This window comes from Budorcas taxicolor, chromosome 5, assembly GCF_023091745.1.
Source record: "Budorcas taxicolor isolate Tak-1 chromosome 5, Takin1.1, whole genome shotgun sequence".
In the NCBI taxonomy this organism is placed as follows: Eukaryota; Metazoa; Chordata; class Mammalia; order Artiodactyla; family Bovidae; genus Budorcas; species Budorcas taxicolor.
Window position 1 is genome coordinate 85300126 of NC_068914.1, and position 22180 is coordinate 85322305.

The following is a 22180-nucleotide window of genomic DNA, read 5'->3' on the forward strand; positions in this document are numbered from 1 at the left end:
TCTCCAGGGGATCTTCCCAAGCCAGGAATTGAACACCCAGGTCTCCTGCATTGCAGGCAGACGCTTTACCGTCTGAGCCACCAGGGAAAAAAGTTTGTAAAAAACAGCAGGAAAACACATGTCACATACAAGTTTACATGTGTAAAAAGACTAAAGATAGCAACTGTGGTATATTTCACTATGTAAAAGGTTGTCTGGACTTTTACTACTGTTACTGATTCTTTTCACCCAACATATTTAAAGCATGATAATTAATTCTAAGATCTGCTAGACCAAGATTCAGATCTATAAAGCAACATTTTTGCTCTACTTTGTAAATGATATTAGATTTTGCTCTAGTTACTTTATAAAAAAGTTGAAAGCAAAAAAATTAATTTGATTATATGAAAGGCAAGACACATATGTGTGATCAACAATGCGACTGAGACAAAATTGACAACTGTCAAGTTGTTCAAAGGCAATGCCTCTTGGCTTTAAGACTAAGCTTAGAGCCTAAAGGTGGCCAAGTACATGCTCATTTGTGAAACAAGAGAATAAATTTAAAGAAATACATATAAACACTGGAAATTTACACCTGAAGATAGTGTTTGAAGAATAGTGTAATTCAGTTCAGTTCAGTCGCTCAGTCATATCTGACTCTTTGCGACCCCATGAATTGCAGTACGCCAGGCCTCCCTGTCCATCACCAACTCCCGGAGTTCACTCAAACTCATGTCCATCGAGTTGGTGATGCCATCCAGCCATCTCATCCTCTGTCATCAGCTTCTCCTCCTGCCCCCAATCCCTCCCAGCATCAGAGTCTTTTCCAATGAGTCAACTCTTCTCATGAGGTGGCCAAAGTATTGGAGTTTCAGCTTCAACATCAGTTCTTCCAAAAAACATCCAGGACTGGTCTCCTTTAGAATGAACTGGTTGGATCTTCTTGCAGTCCAAGGAACTCTCAAGAGTCTTCTCCAACACCACAGTTCGAAAGCATCAATTCTTTGGCACTCAGCCTTCCTCACAGTCCAACTCTCACATCCATACATGACCACTGGAAAAACCATAGCCTTGACTAGACGGACATTAGTCGGCAAAGTAATGTCTCTGCTTTTGAATATGCTGTCTAGGTTGGTCATAACTTTCCTGCAAGGAGTAAGTGTCTTTTAATTTCATGGCTGCAGTCACAATCTGCAGTGATTTTGGAGGCCCCAAAAATAAAGTCTGACACTGTTTCCACTGTTTCCCCATCTATTTGCCATGAATTGATGGGACCAGATGCCATGATCTTCGTTTTCTGAATGTTGAGCTTTAAGCCAACTTTTTCACTCTCCTCTTTCACTTTCATCAAGAGGCTTTTGAGTTCCTCTTCACTTTCTGCCATAAGGGTGGTGTCATCTGCATATCTGAGGTGATTGATATTTCTCCCGGCAATCTTGATTCCAGCTTGTGTTTCTTCCAGCCCAGCGTTTCTCATGATGTACTCTGCATATAAGTTAAATAAACAGGGTGACAATATACAGCCTTGACGTACTCCTTTTCCTATTTGGAATCAGTGTGTTGTTCCATGTCCAGTTCTAACTGTTGCTTCCTGACCTGCATATAGGTTTCTCAAGAGACATGTCAGGTGGTCTGGTATTCCCAACTCTTTCAGAATTTTCCACAGTTTATTGTGATGCACACAGTCAAAGGCTTTGACATAGTCAATAAAGCAGAAATAGATGTTTTTCTGGAACTCTCTTGCTTTTTCCATGATCCCGCGGATGTTGGCAATTTGATCTCTGGGTCCTCTGCCTTTCTAAAACCAACTTGAATGTCTAGAAGTTCACGGTTCACATATTGCTGAAGCCTGGCTTGGAGAATTTTGAGCATGACTTTACTAGCGTGTGAGATGAGTGCAATTGTGCGGTAGTTTGAGCATTCTTTGGCATTGCCTTTCTTTGGGATTGGTTGAAGACTGACCTTTTCCAGTCCTGTGGCCACTGCTGAGTTTTCTAAATTTGCTGGCATATTGCGTGCAGCACTTTCACACCATCATCTTTCAGGATTTGAAACAGCTCAACTGGAATTCCATCACCTCCACTAGCTTTGTTCATAGCGATGCTTTCTAAGGCCCACTTGACTTCACATTCCAGGATGTCTGGCTCTAGGTGAGTGAGCACACCATCGTGATTATCTTGGTCGTGAAGATCTTTTTTGTACAGTTCTTCCGTGTATTCTTGCTATCTCTTCTTAATACCTTCTGCTTCTGCTAGGTCCATACCATTTCTGTCCTTTTTCGAGCCCATCTTTGCATGAAATGTTCCCTTGGTATCTCTAATTTTCTTGAAGAGATCTCTAGTCTTTCCCATTCTGTTCCTTTCCTCTATTTCTTTGCATTGATCACTGAGGAAGGCTTTCTTATCTCTTCTTGCTATTCTTTGGAACTCTGCATTCAGATGCTTATATCTTTCCTTTTCTCCTTTGCTTTTCGCTTCTCTTCTTTTCATAGCTATTTGTAAGGCCTCCCCAGACAGCCATTTCACTTTTTTGCATTTCTTTTCCATGGAGATGGTTGATCCCTGTCTCCTGTACAATGGCACGAATCTCCCGTCCATAGTACATCAGGCACTCTATCGATCACATCTATTCCCTTAAATCTATTTCTCACTTCCACTGTATAATCATAAGGGATTTGATTTAAGTCATACCTGAATGGTCTAGTGGTTTTCCCCACTTTTTTCAATTTTAGTCTGAATTTGGCAATAAGGAGTTCCTGATCTGAGCCACAGTCAGCTCCCAGTCTTGTTTTTGCTGACTGTATAGAGCTTCTCCATCTTCGGCTCCAAAGAATATAATCAATCTGATTTTGGCGTTGACCATCTGGTGATATCAACGTGTAGAGTCTTCTCTTGTGTTGGTGGAAGAGGGTGTTTGCTATGACCAGTGTTCTCTTGGCAAAACTCTAGTAGCCTTTGCCCTGCTTCATTCCGTATACCAAGGCCAAATTTGCCTGTTACCCCAGGTGTTTCTTGACTTCCTACTTTTGCATTCCAGTCCCCTATAATGAAAAGGACATCTCTTTTGGGTGTTAGTTCTAAAAGGTTTTGTACGTCTTCATAGAACTGTTCAGCTTCAGCTTCTTCAGCACTACTGGTTGGGGCATAGACTTGGATTCCTGTGATACTGAATGGTTTGCCTTGGAAATGAACAGAGGACTGTATAAATTTCTGGCTCTCTAGGAAGAAACCTTTCTTATGACATTAATCTCCTAATAAATTTTTATAAATAAGTGGTCTCCAAACACATTTTCACCAAAGCAATATGTTTAAAATATTAGACCATCTATATTCTATAGGTGCTTGTATGTCAGAATTAAGAGTCTGAAATCAAACTACCAGTGTGGTGGTTTGAACTATGACTTTGGGCAAGTTACTTCCTCTCTTTAATGAAACAGTGTCCTTATGATAAAGTAGAGATGATAATAGCAACTACTGATATTCATAGGATTATTAGGAAGATTAAAGATATGACACACTGTTAAGCAGTTAGAACAGTGTTCCACACATTTTAATGCTGGTTTTAAATTGACTACTATATATCTGTCTCACACCTTCCATTGCTAAATTACAACTAAGGATTATTTGCCTGTATATGTATATATATATATATGCACATGTACCTTTATGGATTTTGCCTATAATATATAACACTAGTAGAATAGTTGTTTAAGATGACAACACCTTTGAAAGCCATTTAATATCTGAATTTTCAGTTAACATGAAACTTTATTTTTAATGAAATTAACTAGAAATATTCCCAAATACCTGAAACTACAGAAATTTTCACCAAAAATGTCATTCAAACATAATTGAAATATAATTTCAAAGTTAACAGTGTCTTAGCAACATAATCCCCAAAGCAAGTGAAATTTTAAAAGTTAAAGTGACAGCCAGTACAATCTCATTTGATTATAATAATGTAACCATTAATTACTCTTAAATTGTTTCTATGCAACAACACATTAAATTAAAATAAAAGTTTAAAAGTCCAAACAACAACTTAGGTCTTTTGCCTAATAAAAATCAAACATTCATAGATTTTTAAACATTAAGCTTAGTAGGTTTAGAAATCAATTACATCTATATGTCTAAATTAAAACCAAGTTTCTGAAAGTTCTGTTTCAGCTCATGTGGTTTGTAAAATTAAAATAATAAACTTACTGTGGGAGATGTAAAATTGCTTCTGGGACACATGTGAATCTGTTTTGAGATAATTTTAGGCTTGTGATAGAAGAAGGCAAAAAAGGCATAGCAGCTAAGAGAAAATAAAGGTGAGTTAATGGACATTTTAATCACTTTAACTAGATTTCTACCAGATTCCACACTAAGACAGCTATCAGTGATCTGACATGTAATTTAATTTCTATTCTTACTCTGACAATAAAAAGTTCTACTTTTAAACTTAGTTAATACTACCACAAAATATTAAAATAATACACCATAATTATAAGAATCTTCTAACTTGAAAGCTCTACAAGTGTCTAAATATAAACTCTTCTAACGTCTGCACAAAGGAAAAATCATTAGAATATTCATTTCAAAGTATGTGTGATATTATGTGACATATATTATGCGTGCGTGCAGCGTGCTAAGTAGCTTCCGTTGTGTCCTACTCTTTGCAATCCTATGGACTGTAGTTGGCTAGGCTCCTGTGTCCATGAGATTCCTCAGGCAAAAATAATGGAGTGGGTTGCCATGCCCTTCTCCAGGGAATCTTCCCAACCCAGATATCGAATCCATGTCTCGTATGTGTCCTGCATTGGCAGGTGGGTTCTTTACCATCAGCACCACCTGGGAAGCCCTATATATATTGTATGTTAATTCAAATTACTGAAGTAAGTTTAAAAAACCATTTTGGAATATTTTACTAATCCACAGCATGATATAAAAATTCTCTTTAACACCGTCTTGTAAAGAATATTCTATGGAATAATTATGAAAATGAAATTGAAAGTGAGAGTTGCTCAGTTGTGTCTGACTCTTTGCGACCCCATGAAATGAAGCCTGCCAGGCTCCTCTGTCCATGGCATTTTCCAGGCAAGAATACTGGAATGAGTTGCCATTCCTTTCTCTAGCATATCTTTCTGACCCAGGAATCGAACCCAGGTCTCCTGCATTGCAGGCATATTCTTTACCATCTGAGCCACCAGCAAAGTCCATTGAATAATTATGGATGTTACTTAATAAAAGCATTCTTTGATCATATGATCTTCAGAGAATGGGGAAACATTAGGCCAAATAAAGTGAAATATCTCAAAGCTGTCAACACCCAGGTCTCCTGCATTACAGGCAGACTCTTTATTGTCTAAGCCACCAGGGAAGTCACACCAAAGCTGTCAACATTTTAACATATTTTATGAATTTCCAAAAGGGAAATTAAAACAAGGTACCGAAATAAAATTCTATGGAACATAATTTTGGAAACTAAATTAATCATACTGCCTGTTTTGTCATCTGTAAAAGTGCACCTAACTCAGATGAAGCCTGAGATTGTTTAGCAATCTGAAAATCTGTGGTTCTGTGAAAGTGGTTTGAGAAATTATTTCTTAGCATTTTCAAGGTTAATAATATGGGTTATCCTTTATCAAGAAAATCTTCAAGGGTCAAAATGTTCCAGGACATTACTAGAAGCTGTCTTCCTAACAAGCAGAAAGTTGCATGCTATACCTTACCTATTTCCCAAAAGTATTTGTAGCAAAATAAATTAGTATAATAGATGTAATTCTCCATTTAGGAATTAAGAGTCTTTGGGTTCAGAGATTCTTGAGCTTTCCCATTCTATATGAGAAAGACTCATAAAATCAAAGAACTGAAACTTCATTTCACAGAGGAATTTTTAATGGTTAGAGTTCCACTGAGGTTATCACATCAATAGGGTGTTTTTCCAAATACAAGGCCATTTCTACAACTATTAAATTTGTGTCCTGCAAAGAAAGCAGATTCCTGAAACAACTAATTAATTAATTCTATGTTCCTGAACATTTCACACAAAAATCTCAGTACTTCAATTTCCTCAATTAGTCAAGCAGAGATCATACTTGTTCCGCCCTATAGGATTTTTGTGAGATTCAGCTGAGATGACATATTGACCATATGCTAGCCTCAGGGTCCCTCAGATGCTCTTTTTTCTAGATCTAATTAAATGCAACAAACACAGACACTTCCCTATCTCCACAGTGTAGATCGGATCCCCTTGAGGTACCCTCGTAGCATCTTGAAACTTATCATCATAGCACTTAGTGCAATATAAAATTACATTCATTTATTCCATCATTACTTACTGTCTGTCTTCTGAACTTAACTACATGTTCCTTAAGGACAGAGTCTGAATTGCTTTGCTCATTAGTGAGTGAATAATTCTATACCCAGTTTCAGGCTCATGGTAAGAACATGGTCAATATTCAAGAGAGTGAAAGGAAGGGAAAGAGAAGGAAAGTAATTTTCCATAAATTAATATGGATTTCATTGTTAGTAGTTTCTCAAAAATGTATAAAAATAAAATATTTTAAAGTAAGTAGTCAAACTATATTCTGCTATTTAATAAAATTAAAAATTATTTTACTAAGTCAGGTATAGAATAGGCATGTGGGTGGCAAAGTATGTGTGGCCTCCATTAAGGAAGCTAAAATAGGGGGAATGTTCCCATTTATTACCATAAAAGTATTTTGTTCCTCAATATTAGAATTTGCAGACAGGCTAAAGTGAACATAAATCTCTGCTGTCTCACATGCTAAGAGAACATAGAGTATTCCAGGATTTTTAACAAAAGTGACAATCATATAGTCCGTGATTATAATATTTTGAACAGAGCAAAAGCTCAATGAATACATATTAAGCTAATTTGAAAACTCCTAAATGATTAATTTGATTCCTAAAAAATAATAATAGCACCATACTCCAGAAAACTGATGAACAAATTTCAGTAGGAAACCCAGTATTTCTGCTTCAACCATCTCAGGCAGCCATACTGAAATTTTAGTATATTCACAGAACCATAGATTAATGACTACTTGTACTCCAAGATACTGCAGTCTTGGGTTTCCCTGGTGGCTCAGTGGGAAAGAATCTGCTTGCAGTGCAGGAGACTGGGTTCAATCCCTAGGTTGGGAAAATCCCCCTCGGTTGAAGAGGGAATGTCAACCCACTCCCGTATTTTTGCCTAGAGAATCCCTTGGACAGAGGAGCCCAGCAGGCTCCAGTCCATGGGGTCACAAAGAGTTGGACACAACTGAGTGACTAGCACTTTTCATAAGATATTGACATTTGAGTCTATGACAATAACAGCATGTTAAATACCATAATATAATTTTTAATATTTTAGAATTTAAAAACTAGACTAGTTTTTAGGGCAGCTTTAGGTTTACAGAAAAAATGAGAGGAAAATACAAAGTTCTCCCATATTCACCTTTTCCCCTCACCACCACCAGCCCAAACGCATACATCTTTTCCCCATTATGAACACCTAGAATAGAATGTGCTGTGTGCTTAGCTGCTCAGTCGTGTCCAACTCTTTGCAACCCCATGGACTGTAGCCCACCAGAATCCTCTGCCCATGGGGATTCTCCAGGCAGGAATACTACAGTGGGTTGCCATGCCCTCCTCCAGGAAATCTTCCCAACCCAGGGATTGAGCCCAGGTCTCCCACATTGCAGGCAGATTCTTTACCATCTGAGCCACCAGGGAAACCCTAGAGTAGAATAGTTTGGTATATTTGTTATAACTGATGGGTCAATATTATTAAGTAAAGTCCACAGTTTACAACAGAGTTTACTCTTCGTTTACAATAGAGTTTACTCTTTGACAGGACTTCGCTGGTAGCTGAGCTGGTAAAGAATCCACCTGCAATGTAGGACACTCCGGTTCAATTCCTGGGTGGGGAAGATTCCCCTGAAGAAGGGATAGCCCATCCACTCAAATATTCTTGGGTTTCCCTGGTGGCTCCTCCACAAAGCAGGAGACCTGGGTTCAATCCCTTGGTTGGGAGGAGCCCCTGGAGAAGGGAACAGCTACCCACTCCAGTATTCTTGCCTGGAGAAGTCTATGGACAGCCAACACTTTCTCCCTCACTCCAAGATCCTGGAAATTTCTGGTTGTTAGCTTTGCCTTTCCCAAAATATCATACAGCTAAAATTATACAGTGTGTAATCTTTTCAGATTGGCTTCTTTAACTTAGCAATATGCATTTAAGTTCCCTCCACATTTCACGGCTTGACAGCTCATTTCTTTTTATCAGCAACCTGCAAAATTTATATTTAAAACTCTAGCATGATATTTAACTGAAACCCCACCTTTTAATCCCCACCTAAAATGTTCATACAGGTCTCATATGATTACTTTTATTTGTTTCATTTGACCCATATAACACTCAAAATGACTGGAAAGAGAAGTCTCATAAAAAGTACTTACCAAGAAAATTCATTTTGGCACTTAAAATCTCCAATTTAGGACAAGTCTCAAGGAAGTCCTCTGATAAAGATGAAATGTGGTTTTTACTAAGGTTTAAAATCTTCAGTTCCTTCAGGCTCAAAGGAGAACATATTTCTGATATTTTATTTCTAGTCATAAGAGACAAAGTGAGGATTAAATTGCATAAACTCACAGGCTTTGAAGAAAAACAGTCAATCATCTTCAAAAATAGCATCAAAGCACATTTATTAACTTTTAAATTAATTGTAAAAATTTAAGTCAACTGATAGAAGCTATATTATGAATTGTCTCATTTTTTTATCACATTACCATGTAAAACTCATTACTATGGAAACAATGTCACTGTGTATCAACCTTATGAAACTTCAATGTGAGGCAACTGTTTTGTCTTCAATGAAGACATGCTTACCCTTCTAAAATGAGCTGTTCCAATTTCTCTACCACATCACCAATGTTCTCAGGAAGAGAAGATATCTGATTATAAGACAAGTTAAACTGTTTCAAGGTCGGGCACTTCACAGCAGGGTCCAAAACTACCGAGGGTCCAATGTCATTTCGAGAGACATCAAGGTTAGCAATACAATTCATTTTCAACAAGTAAGTGGGAAACGATGTAAATTTATTACTATGCAGATCCAAATGTGTTAAACATTTCAGAGTCTGAAAAGACAAAATGTTTAAATGAACCATCTGAAAAACTTAAATCTAGCTAATATTTCTGTTTTCCACATCTCTGGTAATTACAACCATTAAGACTTTTTCAAAAAATTGAAAATACAATCGACAAGATGACTTCAGTATACTCACTAGTCCTATCTGCTCTGCTATAAAATGGGTAAAGACAGGAAAAATATTAATAGGTGGACAGTCAAAAGCAGGCTCACAAAATAAGGTTTAGAGTTTAATTCAGCTTTTGTGGTAAATTATTCTTGCAATGAGTAAATGGAAGAATAACAGGCTCCAACAAATACTTGAACAAATGACTTAATGAATAAGCAGTACAACATAATCCTGGAAATATGTTTTTCTCTAGCTTTTACATATTGCTTAACATTTTAACATAAGTAAGATATAAACATAAAGTAGTCACGTATATAATACATGTGTTATTTCATAAACCCCTCTTTCAAATGAAACATTTTGTTTTAAAAGTCTATTTTCTATTTTTAAGATATTATATATTTATTATATTACTAATAATTATATATTTGTTATATTTCTAATGTTTATACTCTATCATTTATTTATACCATTATATATTAATTATATACTTAGGCATCATAAATATATTATAAATTATATATAAATCTTATAAATTTGTACAATAGACAAATATGTTTTACAAACTATGCATAATATATGAATTTTAAATAATAAGCAAGCTATATGTTATATACAATATATATTATATGCCATATTTATAGTATATATAATGATATATATATATTACATGCTATATATATAATTATAAATATATACTATCTTATAATTATAAAATAATAATATATAATATAAAACATGTTATGTTATGTATTATATAATGATTATAAATATATTTTATAATTTATACAATACATATTATAAATTATATAGCATATAATATATAATGTATGAAATGTTATATAAATATAAACATTATTTGAATAATATATAAATGATGTTTATAATTATATATTTATATCATATATGTTATATTTATGTGGTACAAATATTATATATTTATTTATATTATGGACTTCTTAAGTGGCACTAATGGTAAAGAACCTGCTCCCAATGAAGCAGAAATAACAGACTTGGGTTCAATCCCTGCGTTAGGAAGATTCCCTGGAGGAGGGCATGGCACCCCGCTACAGTAATCTCACTTGGAGAATCCCAAGGACAGAAGAGGTCATAATATTATATATAAGTATGTAATTATACACTTCAGTTCAGTTCAGTTCAGTCGCTCAGTCATGTCAACTCTTTGCAACTCCATGAACTGCAGCACGCCAGGCCTCCCTGTCCATCACCATCTCCCGGAGTTCACTCAGACTCACGTCCATCGAGTCTGTGATGCCATCCAGCCATCTCATCCTCTGTCGTCCCCTTCTCCTCCTGCCCCCAATCCCTCCCAGCATCAGAGTCTTTTCCAATGAGTCAACTCTTTGCATGAGGTGGCCAAAGTACTGGAGCTTCAGCTTTAGCATTATTCCTTCCAAAGAAATCCCAGGGCTGATCTCCTTCAGAATGGATTGGTTGGATCTCCTTGCAATCCAAGGGACTCTCAAGAGTCTTCTCCAACACCAGAGTTCAAAACCATCAATCCTTCGGCGCTCAGCCTTCTTCACAGTCCAACTCTCACATCCATACATGACCACAGGAAAAACCATAGCCTTGACTAGATGGACCTTGGTCAGCAAAGTAATGTCTCTGCTTTATGCTATCTAGGTTGGTCATAACTTTTCTTCCAAGGAGTAAGCGTCTTTTAATTTCATGGCTGCAGTCACCATCTGCAGTGATTTTGGAGCCCAAAAAAATAAAGTCTGACCCTGTTTCCACTGTTTCCCCATCTATTTTCCATGAAGTGATGGGACCGGATGCCATGATCTTCGTTTTCTGAATGTTGAGCTTTAATAAATATATAATTTATATACATAAATACATAAGTTTGTATTATAAAAATACATTTTAATATAAATAAGAGTTAACCATAGAGTAATCATGTAATAATACATGTTTTATTTTATAACCTCCTCTTTCAAATTAATTTTCCAGTTTGCTGTGATTCACACAGTCAAAGGTTTTAGTGTAGCCAGTGAAGCAGAAGTAGATGTTTTCCCGGAATTCTCTTGCTTTTTCTATGATCCAGCGGATACTGGCAATTTGATCTCTGGCTCCTCTGCCTTTTCTAAATCAAGTTTGTACATCTGTAAGTTCCTGGTTCATAAACTGTTGAAGCCTAGCTTGGAGAATTTTGAGTATAACCTTGCTAGCATGTGCAATGAGTATAATTGTGTGGTAGTTTAAACATTCTTTGGCATTGTCCTGCTTTGGGATTGGAATGAAAACACCTTTTCCAGTCCTGTGGCCACTGCTGAATTTTCCAAATGCGAGGGCATATTGAGTGCAGCACTTTAACAGCATCATCTTTTAGGATTTGAAATAGTTCAGCTGGAATTCTATCACCTCCACTAGCTTTGTTTGTACTGATTCTTCCTAAGGCCCATTTGACTTCACACTCCAGGATGTTTGGCTCTAGGTGAATGATCACACTATCATGCTTGTCCAGGTCATTAAGATCTTTTTTGTATAGACCTTCTGTGTATTCCTGCCACCTCTTCTTAATATCTTCTGCTTCTGTTAGGTCCATACCATTCTGTCCTTTATTGAGCCCATCTTTGCATGATTGTTCCCTTGGTATCTCTAATTTTCTTGAAGAGATCTTTAGTCTTTCCCATTCTGTTGTTTTCCTCTATTTTTTTGCATTGTTCATTGAGGAAGGCTTTCTTATCTCTCCCTGCTATTCTTTGGAACTCTGCATTCAGATGGGTATATCTTTTGCTTTCTCCTTTGCCTTTTCCTTCTCTTCTTTTCTCAGTTATTTGTAAGGCCTCCTCAGACAACCCTTTTGCCTTTTTGCATTTCTTCTTGGGGATGGCTTTGACCACTGCCCCCTGTACAATGTTATGAACCTCCATCAATAGTTCTTCAGGCATTCTGTCTATCGGATCTAATCCCTTGAATCTGTCTGTCACTTCCACCGTATAATCGTAAGGAATTTGATTTAGGTCATACATGAATGGCCTAGTGGTTTCCCTACTTTCTTCAGTTTAAGTTTGAATTCTGCAATATGGAGTTCATGATCTGAGCCACAGTCAGCTCCAGGTCTTGTTTTGCTGACTACAGAATCTTTGAATGTCCTAATGTATAATATAAATATTATTTATAATATATAAATGGCATTTATAATTAATTATATTATATATTTATGTATAAATATATAATGACATGTTCTCTTCATATTTTCTTTGTTTTACCTGCGCTAAACTCTAGTTTTCCTTTACTTACTCTTTAGTAAATATTTACTGACAGTCAGCCAAGTGACACTCATTAGTTTCTTCACAAATTACTTCAGTAATCATCTATACAGCCTCTACTGTACTTACTAGGCACTGAGGGCAGGCATGAACAGGTTGAAACAGTTTCTGTTCTGAAGGAGTTTATAACTTAGTGAGGACAATATACCTTAGATTCAAATTTATAGTGTAAGCATTGGAGAAAAAAGAGTGGGTGCCACAGAAATCCAACCTAGCCTGGAGACTGGATCTAAAATGAGCCCCTGTAACTTGGAAGATTTAGTCAGGTAAAAGGAGGATAGAGAGGGGCCATATTTTAGACATCATGGTGGAGGTAGGGATCACCTTTCTTTCTTCTCTCCCTTTAGATGCACAAACTTCAAGGGAAATATATCACTTAAATATATTTAAAAATCATACAATTCTGCTTTTAAAGTATCAAAATTATGGTAAATTTTATAAGTTAGAAAAAGGGGAAAGGTACTTGCAACAAAATTAGTTTTTTAAAAACATATAATTCTTTATCAAACTTTGCAGTTCAACCCAAGAATTCACTTAATAATTTAAAAGGTAATGTTATGATCATTTTAATTTATAAGCATATCTTTGAATTCTAATCTATAGTACATAAAAATGATGAACAAAGTAAGTAGTCAGAGGACTACCCTATTGGCAGATTACTTTAAAATTTAATTGCTATGAAATAGGAATTTTGAGCATAAAAATCAATTTTTAAGGTGCATATAATATTAAGACTTGATTAATGCCTTGTGGATAGTTTAGCTGAGCCTCTTTGTTTTGCAGACAAGAAAATGAGGGCCTAGAGCAGTGGGAGTGATATGTTCTTATTGTCATACAGTTGGTAGCTGAACAAAGTCAGGACCATCAAACCAGATCTAATTTAATTTAAACAGTTTAAGTTGTCTTACTAGAATAAAATAATTGAAGGCATAATCAACATGCAACCTTGCCAGACTTTAATACATACCATGAATCATTAGGACAGAACCTAGAATTCCTTTTTAATCAGATTTCCGTTCCCACTGTCTACCCGCAAAGATGCATCTGAAAGACCACATGAACTAAGATAGTTGTGCGACAACCAGAACAATGGAGGACTTACTGTCCAATGACACAAAAGTAGAACCTTCTTTCTAAAGACTTAAGCATACAACTTAGACACAAATGTAGATGTTCTTGAAATATCCTGAGAATTATAAGGATAAATTAAATTTACTTCACATAGTTGTTGTGGAAAACTTGTGAGTGCATTCTGGTGAAGCTCCAGCTTTTCAAGATGCTCCAAATGACCACTTATACAGGAGTTCTGGCTCAGGGCATCAACATCTCTTAGTTCATTTGCTGAAAGGTCTAACGATGTGATATATTCTCTCTCAGAAGGCAGGGAAGACATGCTCTCTGAATGCTTCATATGGGACTGGAATTTTGAGGCTCCTTCTGTCAAAAACAAACAATGGAGATATAAGTAAGTAATTTAACTCTACTCAGTAAATGCTTATTGATCATCTACCAGCATCAGGTTCTCCTCAAGGCACTGGAATAGAAAACCAAACTATTAAACTTTTATTCCAGTGTCAGACATGAAAGTCAATAATAAATATTAAATCAGGTAGTTTAAGTAGTATAAAAAACAACAGACCTAGAGAAGAACATTAAGAGTGGCACTGATGGAGGGTTTTATTTACATTTTAGGAAAACAGCAGGAAGGATAAAAAGTGTCTGGTATAACATCATAAAAGCTTAAATTTTAAATTTATAGATGTGTTCCTTGGTGGCTCAGATGGTCAAGCATCTGCCTACAATGCGGGAGACCCAGGTTCAATCCCTGGGTTGGGAAGATCTCCTGGAGAAGGCAACCCACTCTAGTATTCTTGCTGGAAAATCCCATAGACAGTGGAGCCTAGTAGGCTACAGTCCATGGAGTCGCAAAGAGTGGGACATGACTGAGCGACTTCACTTCACTTCCACTTTCATTTTTCTACAGAATGATTTCCGTGGAACCACTAGGTAAATAAAATTTGAGGTTATGTATGATGAAACTTGTACCAAGAAAATCTGAATAATCAGAGGAAATTTACAAAGTGGTATATTCTGCTCAAAATATCTATTTACTTATGATTACTTTCAACTACTTACTGAGTGAATCATCTGATGAAAATATTTTTCTTTTTCTCTTTATTAAATCTTCATGATCAAAAATGGGTCCCTATTAAACAAATAAACATTTATAATAAAATTACCATCACTGTTTAGAGCAAAGAGAACATTTTCCTGGCTGATTTCTTTAGGAGTCACTATAAGATCACTGGGCTTCTCTTGTGGCTCAGTTGGTAAAGAATCCTCCTGCAGTGCAGGAGACCCTGGTTCAATCCCTGGGTCGGGAAGATCCCTTGGAGAAAGGAATGGCAACCCACTCTAATATTCTTGCTTGGGAAATCTCATGGACAGTGGAGCCAGGCGGGTTACAGTCCATAAGGGTTCAAGTCTCGAACACAATTTAGTGACTAAGCCACTACCACTGTAACATTATTATTAATAGCTAAAGTACTCATGGAACCAAGCCACACCATAAGACACAGACCTAGTCTGTGCTCCACAGACATGATGCTCTACAAAGAAAAAAGAATATAACTATTTCAAAGTGTACAGAGCACATGTATGCCCCAGACATGCTCAAAAGTCTACAAATGTAAATTCAAAATAGCATATGCACGCATGTATGCACAGACACACACACACATGTGTGTGTGTGCGTGTATATGTATATACATACATATATATATATAGTGGCTCAGCTGGTAAAGAATCTGCCTGCAATATGAGAGAGACATGGGTTCAATACCTGGGTTGGGAAGATCCCCTGAAAAAGAGAAAGGCTACCCACTCCAGTATTCTGGCCTGGAGAATTCCATGGACTGTATAGTCCGCGGGGTCGCAAAGAGTTGGACAGGACTGAGCAACTTTCACTGTCATATACGTACAGAGAGAGCACTTTCACACATTAGGGAGTTTCTGTATCTAGCTTTGACACACAACTTCAGTTATTAAAAGAATGTCAAACAAAATATACAATATTTAAGTACAGTTTTTACAATATAACTTACCAATGAACTGGAATGTCTTGGCAAATTTGGTGAGCAATGCTGCAAGGCAGGATCTCGGTAAAATTCTCCTACGCTAATTGAATTTGATTTCTTTTTCACAAGAAATGAGCCTTCACTTCCTATTTTTAAACAATAACACAAAGGCAAGTAAAAAATGCTGACCTAATCATAAGATGCTAGCATCATAGTTCAATCACAAAACATTTTTAAGCACATTTTCATGAATGGAATTTACCCAATTCCTTTTGTAACAGCTTTAAAGTAGAAAAGATAAACTATGCTGGCTTTTCATTTTCAAATTCAACATTTTTTTCATCCACAACTATTTATTGAATGGCTGTCACAAGACTAGAAGCTGAATAAGTGCAGGATAAAGATAAACAGGAAAAGTAACCCAGGCCTTAAGTGAGCTCACAGTATGGCAGGAAAAAGCCAAGAAAAAAAAAAAAAAGTAGTATAGTTACAAGTGCTAAAATTAATACCTGGAAGCAGAGAAAGTTTATACATAAATCTGATCAGTGTTATTCTTTTCTGTTTCTCTGAATTTTTCTTAAAAATTTTTCAAATCTTGTTTTAAATATTGGAATCACACTTTAACACTCAGCAAGTTTAAGTACATTTTTATTTAATTACATATTGTGTAGTTTAATTCATGAAATGACATTAAAATAAATACAATGAGTTTAGCTGGCAGTATTGTTTTGAGAGAGAAGTGAGAATTGCTTTTAAAATTATAGACTTTCAAGAAAATAAGGATCAAGGCTGTTATATTTTAAGGATAAATAATGTAGAGCTACTTTTGAGAACCATGCTATTTTAAATTCTACCACTCTTTTTCTTTAAAGCATTAAAACTGTGTCAAAACAAATTGTAAAATTTACCTAACCAAAAATCAAGTCGTTTTTGCAGTTGCATTTCTGATATTATCCTTTATTTAAAAACACTTAAAGAGAATTCTTCTTTCAGCCCTGATGATATAACAAACACTGAACTTAACCTCCCCACAACAAATAACTAGAAAGTTGGCAATTTTTTAAAAAATAATTGGTTTCAGACATGGGCTTCCCAGTAGCTCAGTGGTAAAGAATCTGCCTGCCAAAGCAGGAGATGTGGGTTTGATCCCTGGGTTGGGAAGATCCCCTGAAGAAGGGAATGGCAACGTACTTCAGTATTATTGCCAGGGAAATCCCATGGACAAAGGAGCCTGGTGGGCTACAGTCTATGGGGTCACAAAAGAACAAGACACAACTTAGCTACTAAACAACAGGCTAACTTAGAAGTGCTCTAGGATCAGTTGGATGCCTAAGGTTCCTTGATCAATCTTCCTTCGGGCTTCCCAGGTGGTGCCTGCCAATGCAGGAGATGTAAAAGGCACGGGTTCAAACGCCTGGAGTAGGAAATGGCAACCCATTCCAGTATTCTTGTCTGGAAAATTCCACGGACAGAGGAGCCTGGTGGGCTACAGTCCATGGGGTCACAGAGTCGGATACAACTGAGTGACTTACCACACACACACACACACACACACACACACACACACACACACACAGAGATATTGGGCTGCAGACAGTGTAGGACTGAGTGACTTACCACATACACACACACACACACACACACACACACACACACACACACACACACACACAGATATTGGGCTGCAGACAGTGTAGGACTGTGTAATCCCTGAAAGAATGAAAACAAATTATGTGAACCTTTTAGGCACCCTAGCTTCCTGCCTGTAGGCAATTTAAGGGCTATGGGCAGTGAAAAGGAATTTAAACAAAGCCCAGTAGCTTTCTTGAGATGAGGAAATGGAGATGTGTTCATGGAGATTAACTTAGATGGGAGTTCTAGGGCAGACTCATGGACAGAAAGGAAAACAAATGAAGCAGAAACCTGATTCTTTGAAAAAGATCAATAAAATTGATAACTTTTAAGTGAGACTGAAAAAGGGAAAAAAAGAAAGATAAAAACTATCAATGTCAAGAATTAAAAATCAGATATCACTAATGATCATATAAGCATTAACAGGATAAAAAGAGAATTATTATAAATATCATTAAACAAACTGGTAACATATAAAGAGGACAGATTTCTTGAAAGTTTCAAATTATAAAAACTGACAAAAGAAATAACAGAAAATCAAAATAACTGTAAATTGATTACATTTATAATTAAAAATATTCCCCCTCCGCACCAAAAATATATTCTTAACATACCAGGCTTTACTAATGAATTCTACTAAACATTTAAGAATAAGACCTCTCCTACAAAAAACCTTTCAGAAAACAGTGGAGTCAGGAGCAATTTTCAGTTCATTTCAAGAAGTTAGCATTACTCTCATAGTTACAAGGAAACAAAAATACAGACCAATATCCTTCACAGATGCAATATCCTTAATGAAATTTTAGAAAATCAAATAATATTTTAAAAGAATAATATACCGTAACAAAGTGAGATGTATCCCAGAAGAACATCTTTGGTTTAACATGAGAAAATCATGGTAATAAACTAAATAACAGAATACAGGGAGAAAATATGTCCATTGCAACAGATGCAGAAAAGCATTTTCTAGCACCCATTATGATAAAAAGTCTCAGCAAATTATTACTAGAAATGAGCTTCCTGAACTTGATGAAGAGTATCTATTAAAAAAAAAAAAAAACGATAACATCATGCTTAATGATGAGACACTGAATGCCTTCCCTCTAAGTTTGGAAACCAGGGAACAATGCCTACTCTTAGCACTTCTATTCAACATAATACTAAAGATTTTAGCCAGTGCAACAGGACATGGAAACATTTTAAAAGACAGATTAGAATGGAAGAAATAAATCTTTTTTAGCAAATGGCATTATTGTGAACATAGAAAAAAATCTATGCAGTCAACAAAAAGCTATTAGAACTCATGAATTTTACAAGCCCATATAATACATTAATGTATGAAGAAATCAACCACATTTCTGTAAACCAGCAGTGAATGAATTATTGGAAATGAATTTAAAAACAACACTATTTACAATAGCATCAAAAAACATGTAATACAAAACACTGGAGGTAGAAATTTAAATACAAATAAACAGAAATAAATACTACATTTATATCTCAGAAGACTCATTAAAACATCAGTTCTCTCATTTATTTATAGATTTAATCTAAAGCAATTTTTATTGATGTTAATTCTGTATAATATTATTTATACATTAATTTTATATTAAATGTAGATTTAATTCTAATAAAAATCCCAGCATAAAATTAATTGATTCAAAATATAATATATGGAAATGCAAAACAGAGCTAGTATAATAAGCACAATTTTTAAAAAGAATACCACCAGAGAACTTATACCACCAGATTTCAAGACCTGCTATTAAGCTAAAGTAGTCAAGAGAGTATGGCTTTGGATAATGATCTAAATCAATTGCACAGAATAAAGAATACATAAATAGAACAACATCTATATGGTCAATTAAATTAGACAAACATGCCATTAACTCAACAAGGAAATAAAGTATATACAACAATTTATGTTAAAACAACTGAATATCTATGTGGAAAAAATTAAATGTCAATTCTTCACTAATACTTTATACCAAAATTAACTTAAAATGGATTATAGACCTAAAGGTAAAAGCTAAGATTTTCATACTTCTATAAGAAAACACAGGAGAAAATATTCATAAATTTGAAATAGGAAAAGATATCTTAAATGATATAAAAATAACACAAATCAAAAAAGAAAAAAACTGAAACACTGCAGTTTTTAAAATTTAACAATTCTGCTCTTTGAAAAATATCAATAAAATAAAAAAGACAAGCTATAATTGATAGAAAATATTTATAGTTCATATATCTGTCAAGGGACTTCTGTTAAGAATATCTAAAGAACTCTTATAATAGCACAATAAGACAATAACACAACTAAAAATTAACAATGATCTGAACAGACACTTTGCAAAAAATATATATGAATGGTCAATAAGAACATGAAAATAATCTCAGTATCAGTAGTTTCCAGGGAAATGAAAATTAAGCCCAAATGTGCTAGGACTACACCCTCAGTAAAATGGCTAAAGTGACATACAATACTAAATGATATAGTAAATGATGAACATTTAGAGAAGCTAGAATTTTTGTATATTGTAATTTTGTATATTTGATGGGAGTATAATATGGTATAACCACTTCAGAAAACAGCCAGAGATAAATAGATATCCTATTTATATGAAAGTTGAGAAAATACTAATTTAGTATACTGTGACAGAAAGCAGACCAGCGGTAGGGGGCAGCTTTTTTGTGAAGAGGCATGTAAAGGGACTTTTTTGGATGACAGAAATGTTACATAACCTAACAGTGGTAATGATTACATGGGTATATAAATGAAAATATACACTTAAAATGTGTATATTTTACTGTATGCTAATTACATCTCAATAAAGTTAGTTTCTAAAAATACTTGAACTTGAGACATTAAATTTTTGGAATAATCCTTAGTTATCACCTTCTCAGATATGTTTATTCTATCACCCAAAGTTTTCAATCATACTAATTATACTATTTTAAAAAATCACCTCACCCCATTTTTACCAAACTGCATTATGTTAAATGTCAGCATTAATCACTGCCATTAATATCTTACCATGTCAATTTTTTATCTCATGAGTTATTAAAATATTATTTTTAATTCTAATAAACATAAAAATATTTATAATATACTTCCTATTTGCAAGCACTCTCTCAGACACTTCACATACATATTTTCCAAATTCCTATAAATAATCCTGGAAGGTTAGCAACACTACCTTTAATAAGGGTAACAGGTTTACACAAACCACAAAAGGTGTTAGGCAGTGATGGAATATGAAATCCAATTCAAGTCTGAGTCAGTGTTTTCACTGCAATAGCCACCATTCACTGATTTGGGGGAGTACAATAACACTTAAAAGTGCAGAGATATATTTTCTTCATTGCCTCAACTAATGGTTAAGAAACAGTAAGCATTAAGTAGTGAATATAGTTTTCCTCAAGTTTTTCTAAATGAAGTAAATCAGGTTTTTGTCTCAATTTCCATGGTTCCATGCCAGAGTGTGTGTGTGTATATATATATTAGAGCATAAAGGGAACAATTGTTTTGAAATAATCACCTTCACTATCCAGGTCATCACTTTGACCAAACACACTGTCAACATAAGACTCAGGAATGAAGGTCCATTCATCAAATTTATCAACAATTTCTTCAGAAAAATTCCCATTGCTGCCTGAGCCAGCTCCTTCCTCCACAGAACTTTTCATCTGATATCTGAGCACCATCCTTGCCAGGGTGGATCCTATATCTAAAAATAAAGATATATCAACAACTTCTTAGAAATCAGTAATTACACAAATATAAACATATCAAAGTTCCTTATATAGTTTCATGCTGTTAAGAGAAATTTTTATTCTTACTTTCAAGTCACTTGTCAATCATAACTTCTATAAAGTAGCAGGTAATAAATTTTTTTAAGTCATAAAAATTTACACAAAGCTTTCATGTAGGTGACAAAACTGAGCCATTATAAAACTAACTTGACTCATGAAGGGGCCTGGACGTTGAAGCCTCACAGGCCTGTGTTCAAGTTACTTGCAAGTTGTACAGGCTGCCTGAGTGTCAGTGTCCTAATTGGGAAGTACACACAGCACAGGATTACAGAAAAAGTTAAAGAAAATGATGCATATAAAGTTTTAAGAATAACATTGAGGACACAGAAGATAATAAATGATATGCTTATTTTCATAAACTATTTGAAAAGTGATTCATTCTACTAAGAAATCTGATAAGATTTCAAAATTAACTTGCTATTTTACTAAATTTTATATTAAGTGATATAATGAATAAACAAGTTGACACAGTTCTCATTGTCCTAAATATATCCTGGAAATTTTCTTCAAATATTACTCTTCTAGCTCACATTACAACATGTGTACATAATTCAGTCAAGTACTACCTGGAAAATACTTTAAAGCTTTGAATTCAAAATGTTTTTTACTCAGACCAGCTGTCAAAAAATTTAAGGCTATGCCCTGCAATATTAGGAAAGACTTGTCAGTACTTGTAAAAAATTTCATACAGAACCAAAAGAATACAGTGAGTATAAATCTCCCTTCATATCTTCAAAGGGTCCTCAACTCCCTTCCATTACAAACCAAAGATTAAAGTTAAGCAGGTTGTTGGCATGAGACTGGCTGAAGTGACAAAACATCGAATCTAATCATCTCGCATTAGTTCCCAAGGTCCCCAAAGGCAATCAGAGAATCCATTTCTGGATTTTTTTTCTGGACATACTATTCTCATATTCAAAATTTATGGTTACAATATCCCAACTGTGTTTTCACCAATACTATTAATAATTAAAAAAAACACTATTCTCTGCTTTTTTTTTCCCCTTAAGAATACATTCTATCTCTGGACATTTGGATTTGCAAGGTGCTTTTCTCTCAGTGATTGCAAAGCATTACACTGTATGAATATATCCAATTATTATTAATTTGAATAGTTTCTTTGGGAAATATTTAG

At 35.0% G+C, this 22180-nt stretch overlaps 1 protein-coding gene across 1 annotated transcript in view; it reads right to left on the reverse strand.

Annotated features, from left to right (window-relative positions):
* LRRK2 (leucine rich repeat kinase 2) overlaps positions 1-22180 on the reverse strand; it is a 213824-nt gene that overhangs the window by 112401 nt on the left and 79243 nt on the right. The window contains exons 20-26 of the mRNA XM_052640501.1: positions 20772-20960; positions 15628-15746; positions 14660-14729; positions 13740-13957; positions 8857-9107; positions 8427-8575; positions 4182-4275 (exon numbers count right to left, since the gene is read on the reverse strand). Of these exons, the coding sequence (XP_052496461.1) occupies positions 4182-4275; positions 8427-8575; positions 8857-9107; positions 13740-13957; positions 14660-14729; positions 15628-15746; positions 20772-20960 (1090 nt within the window). The remainder of the gene's footprint in view (positions 1-4181; positions 4276-8426; positions 8576-8856; positions 9108-13739; positions 13958-14659; positions 14730-15627; positions 15747-20771; positions 20961-22180) is intronic.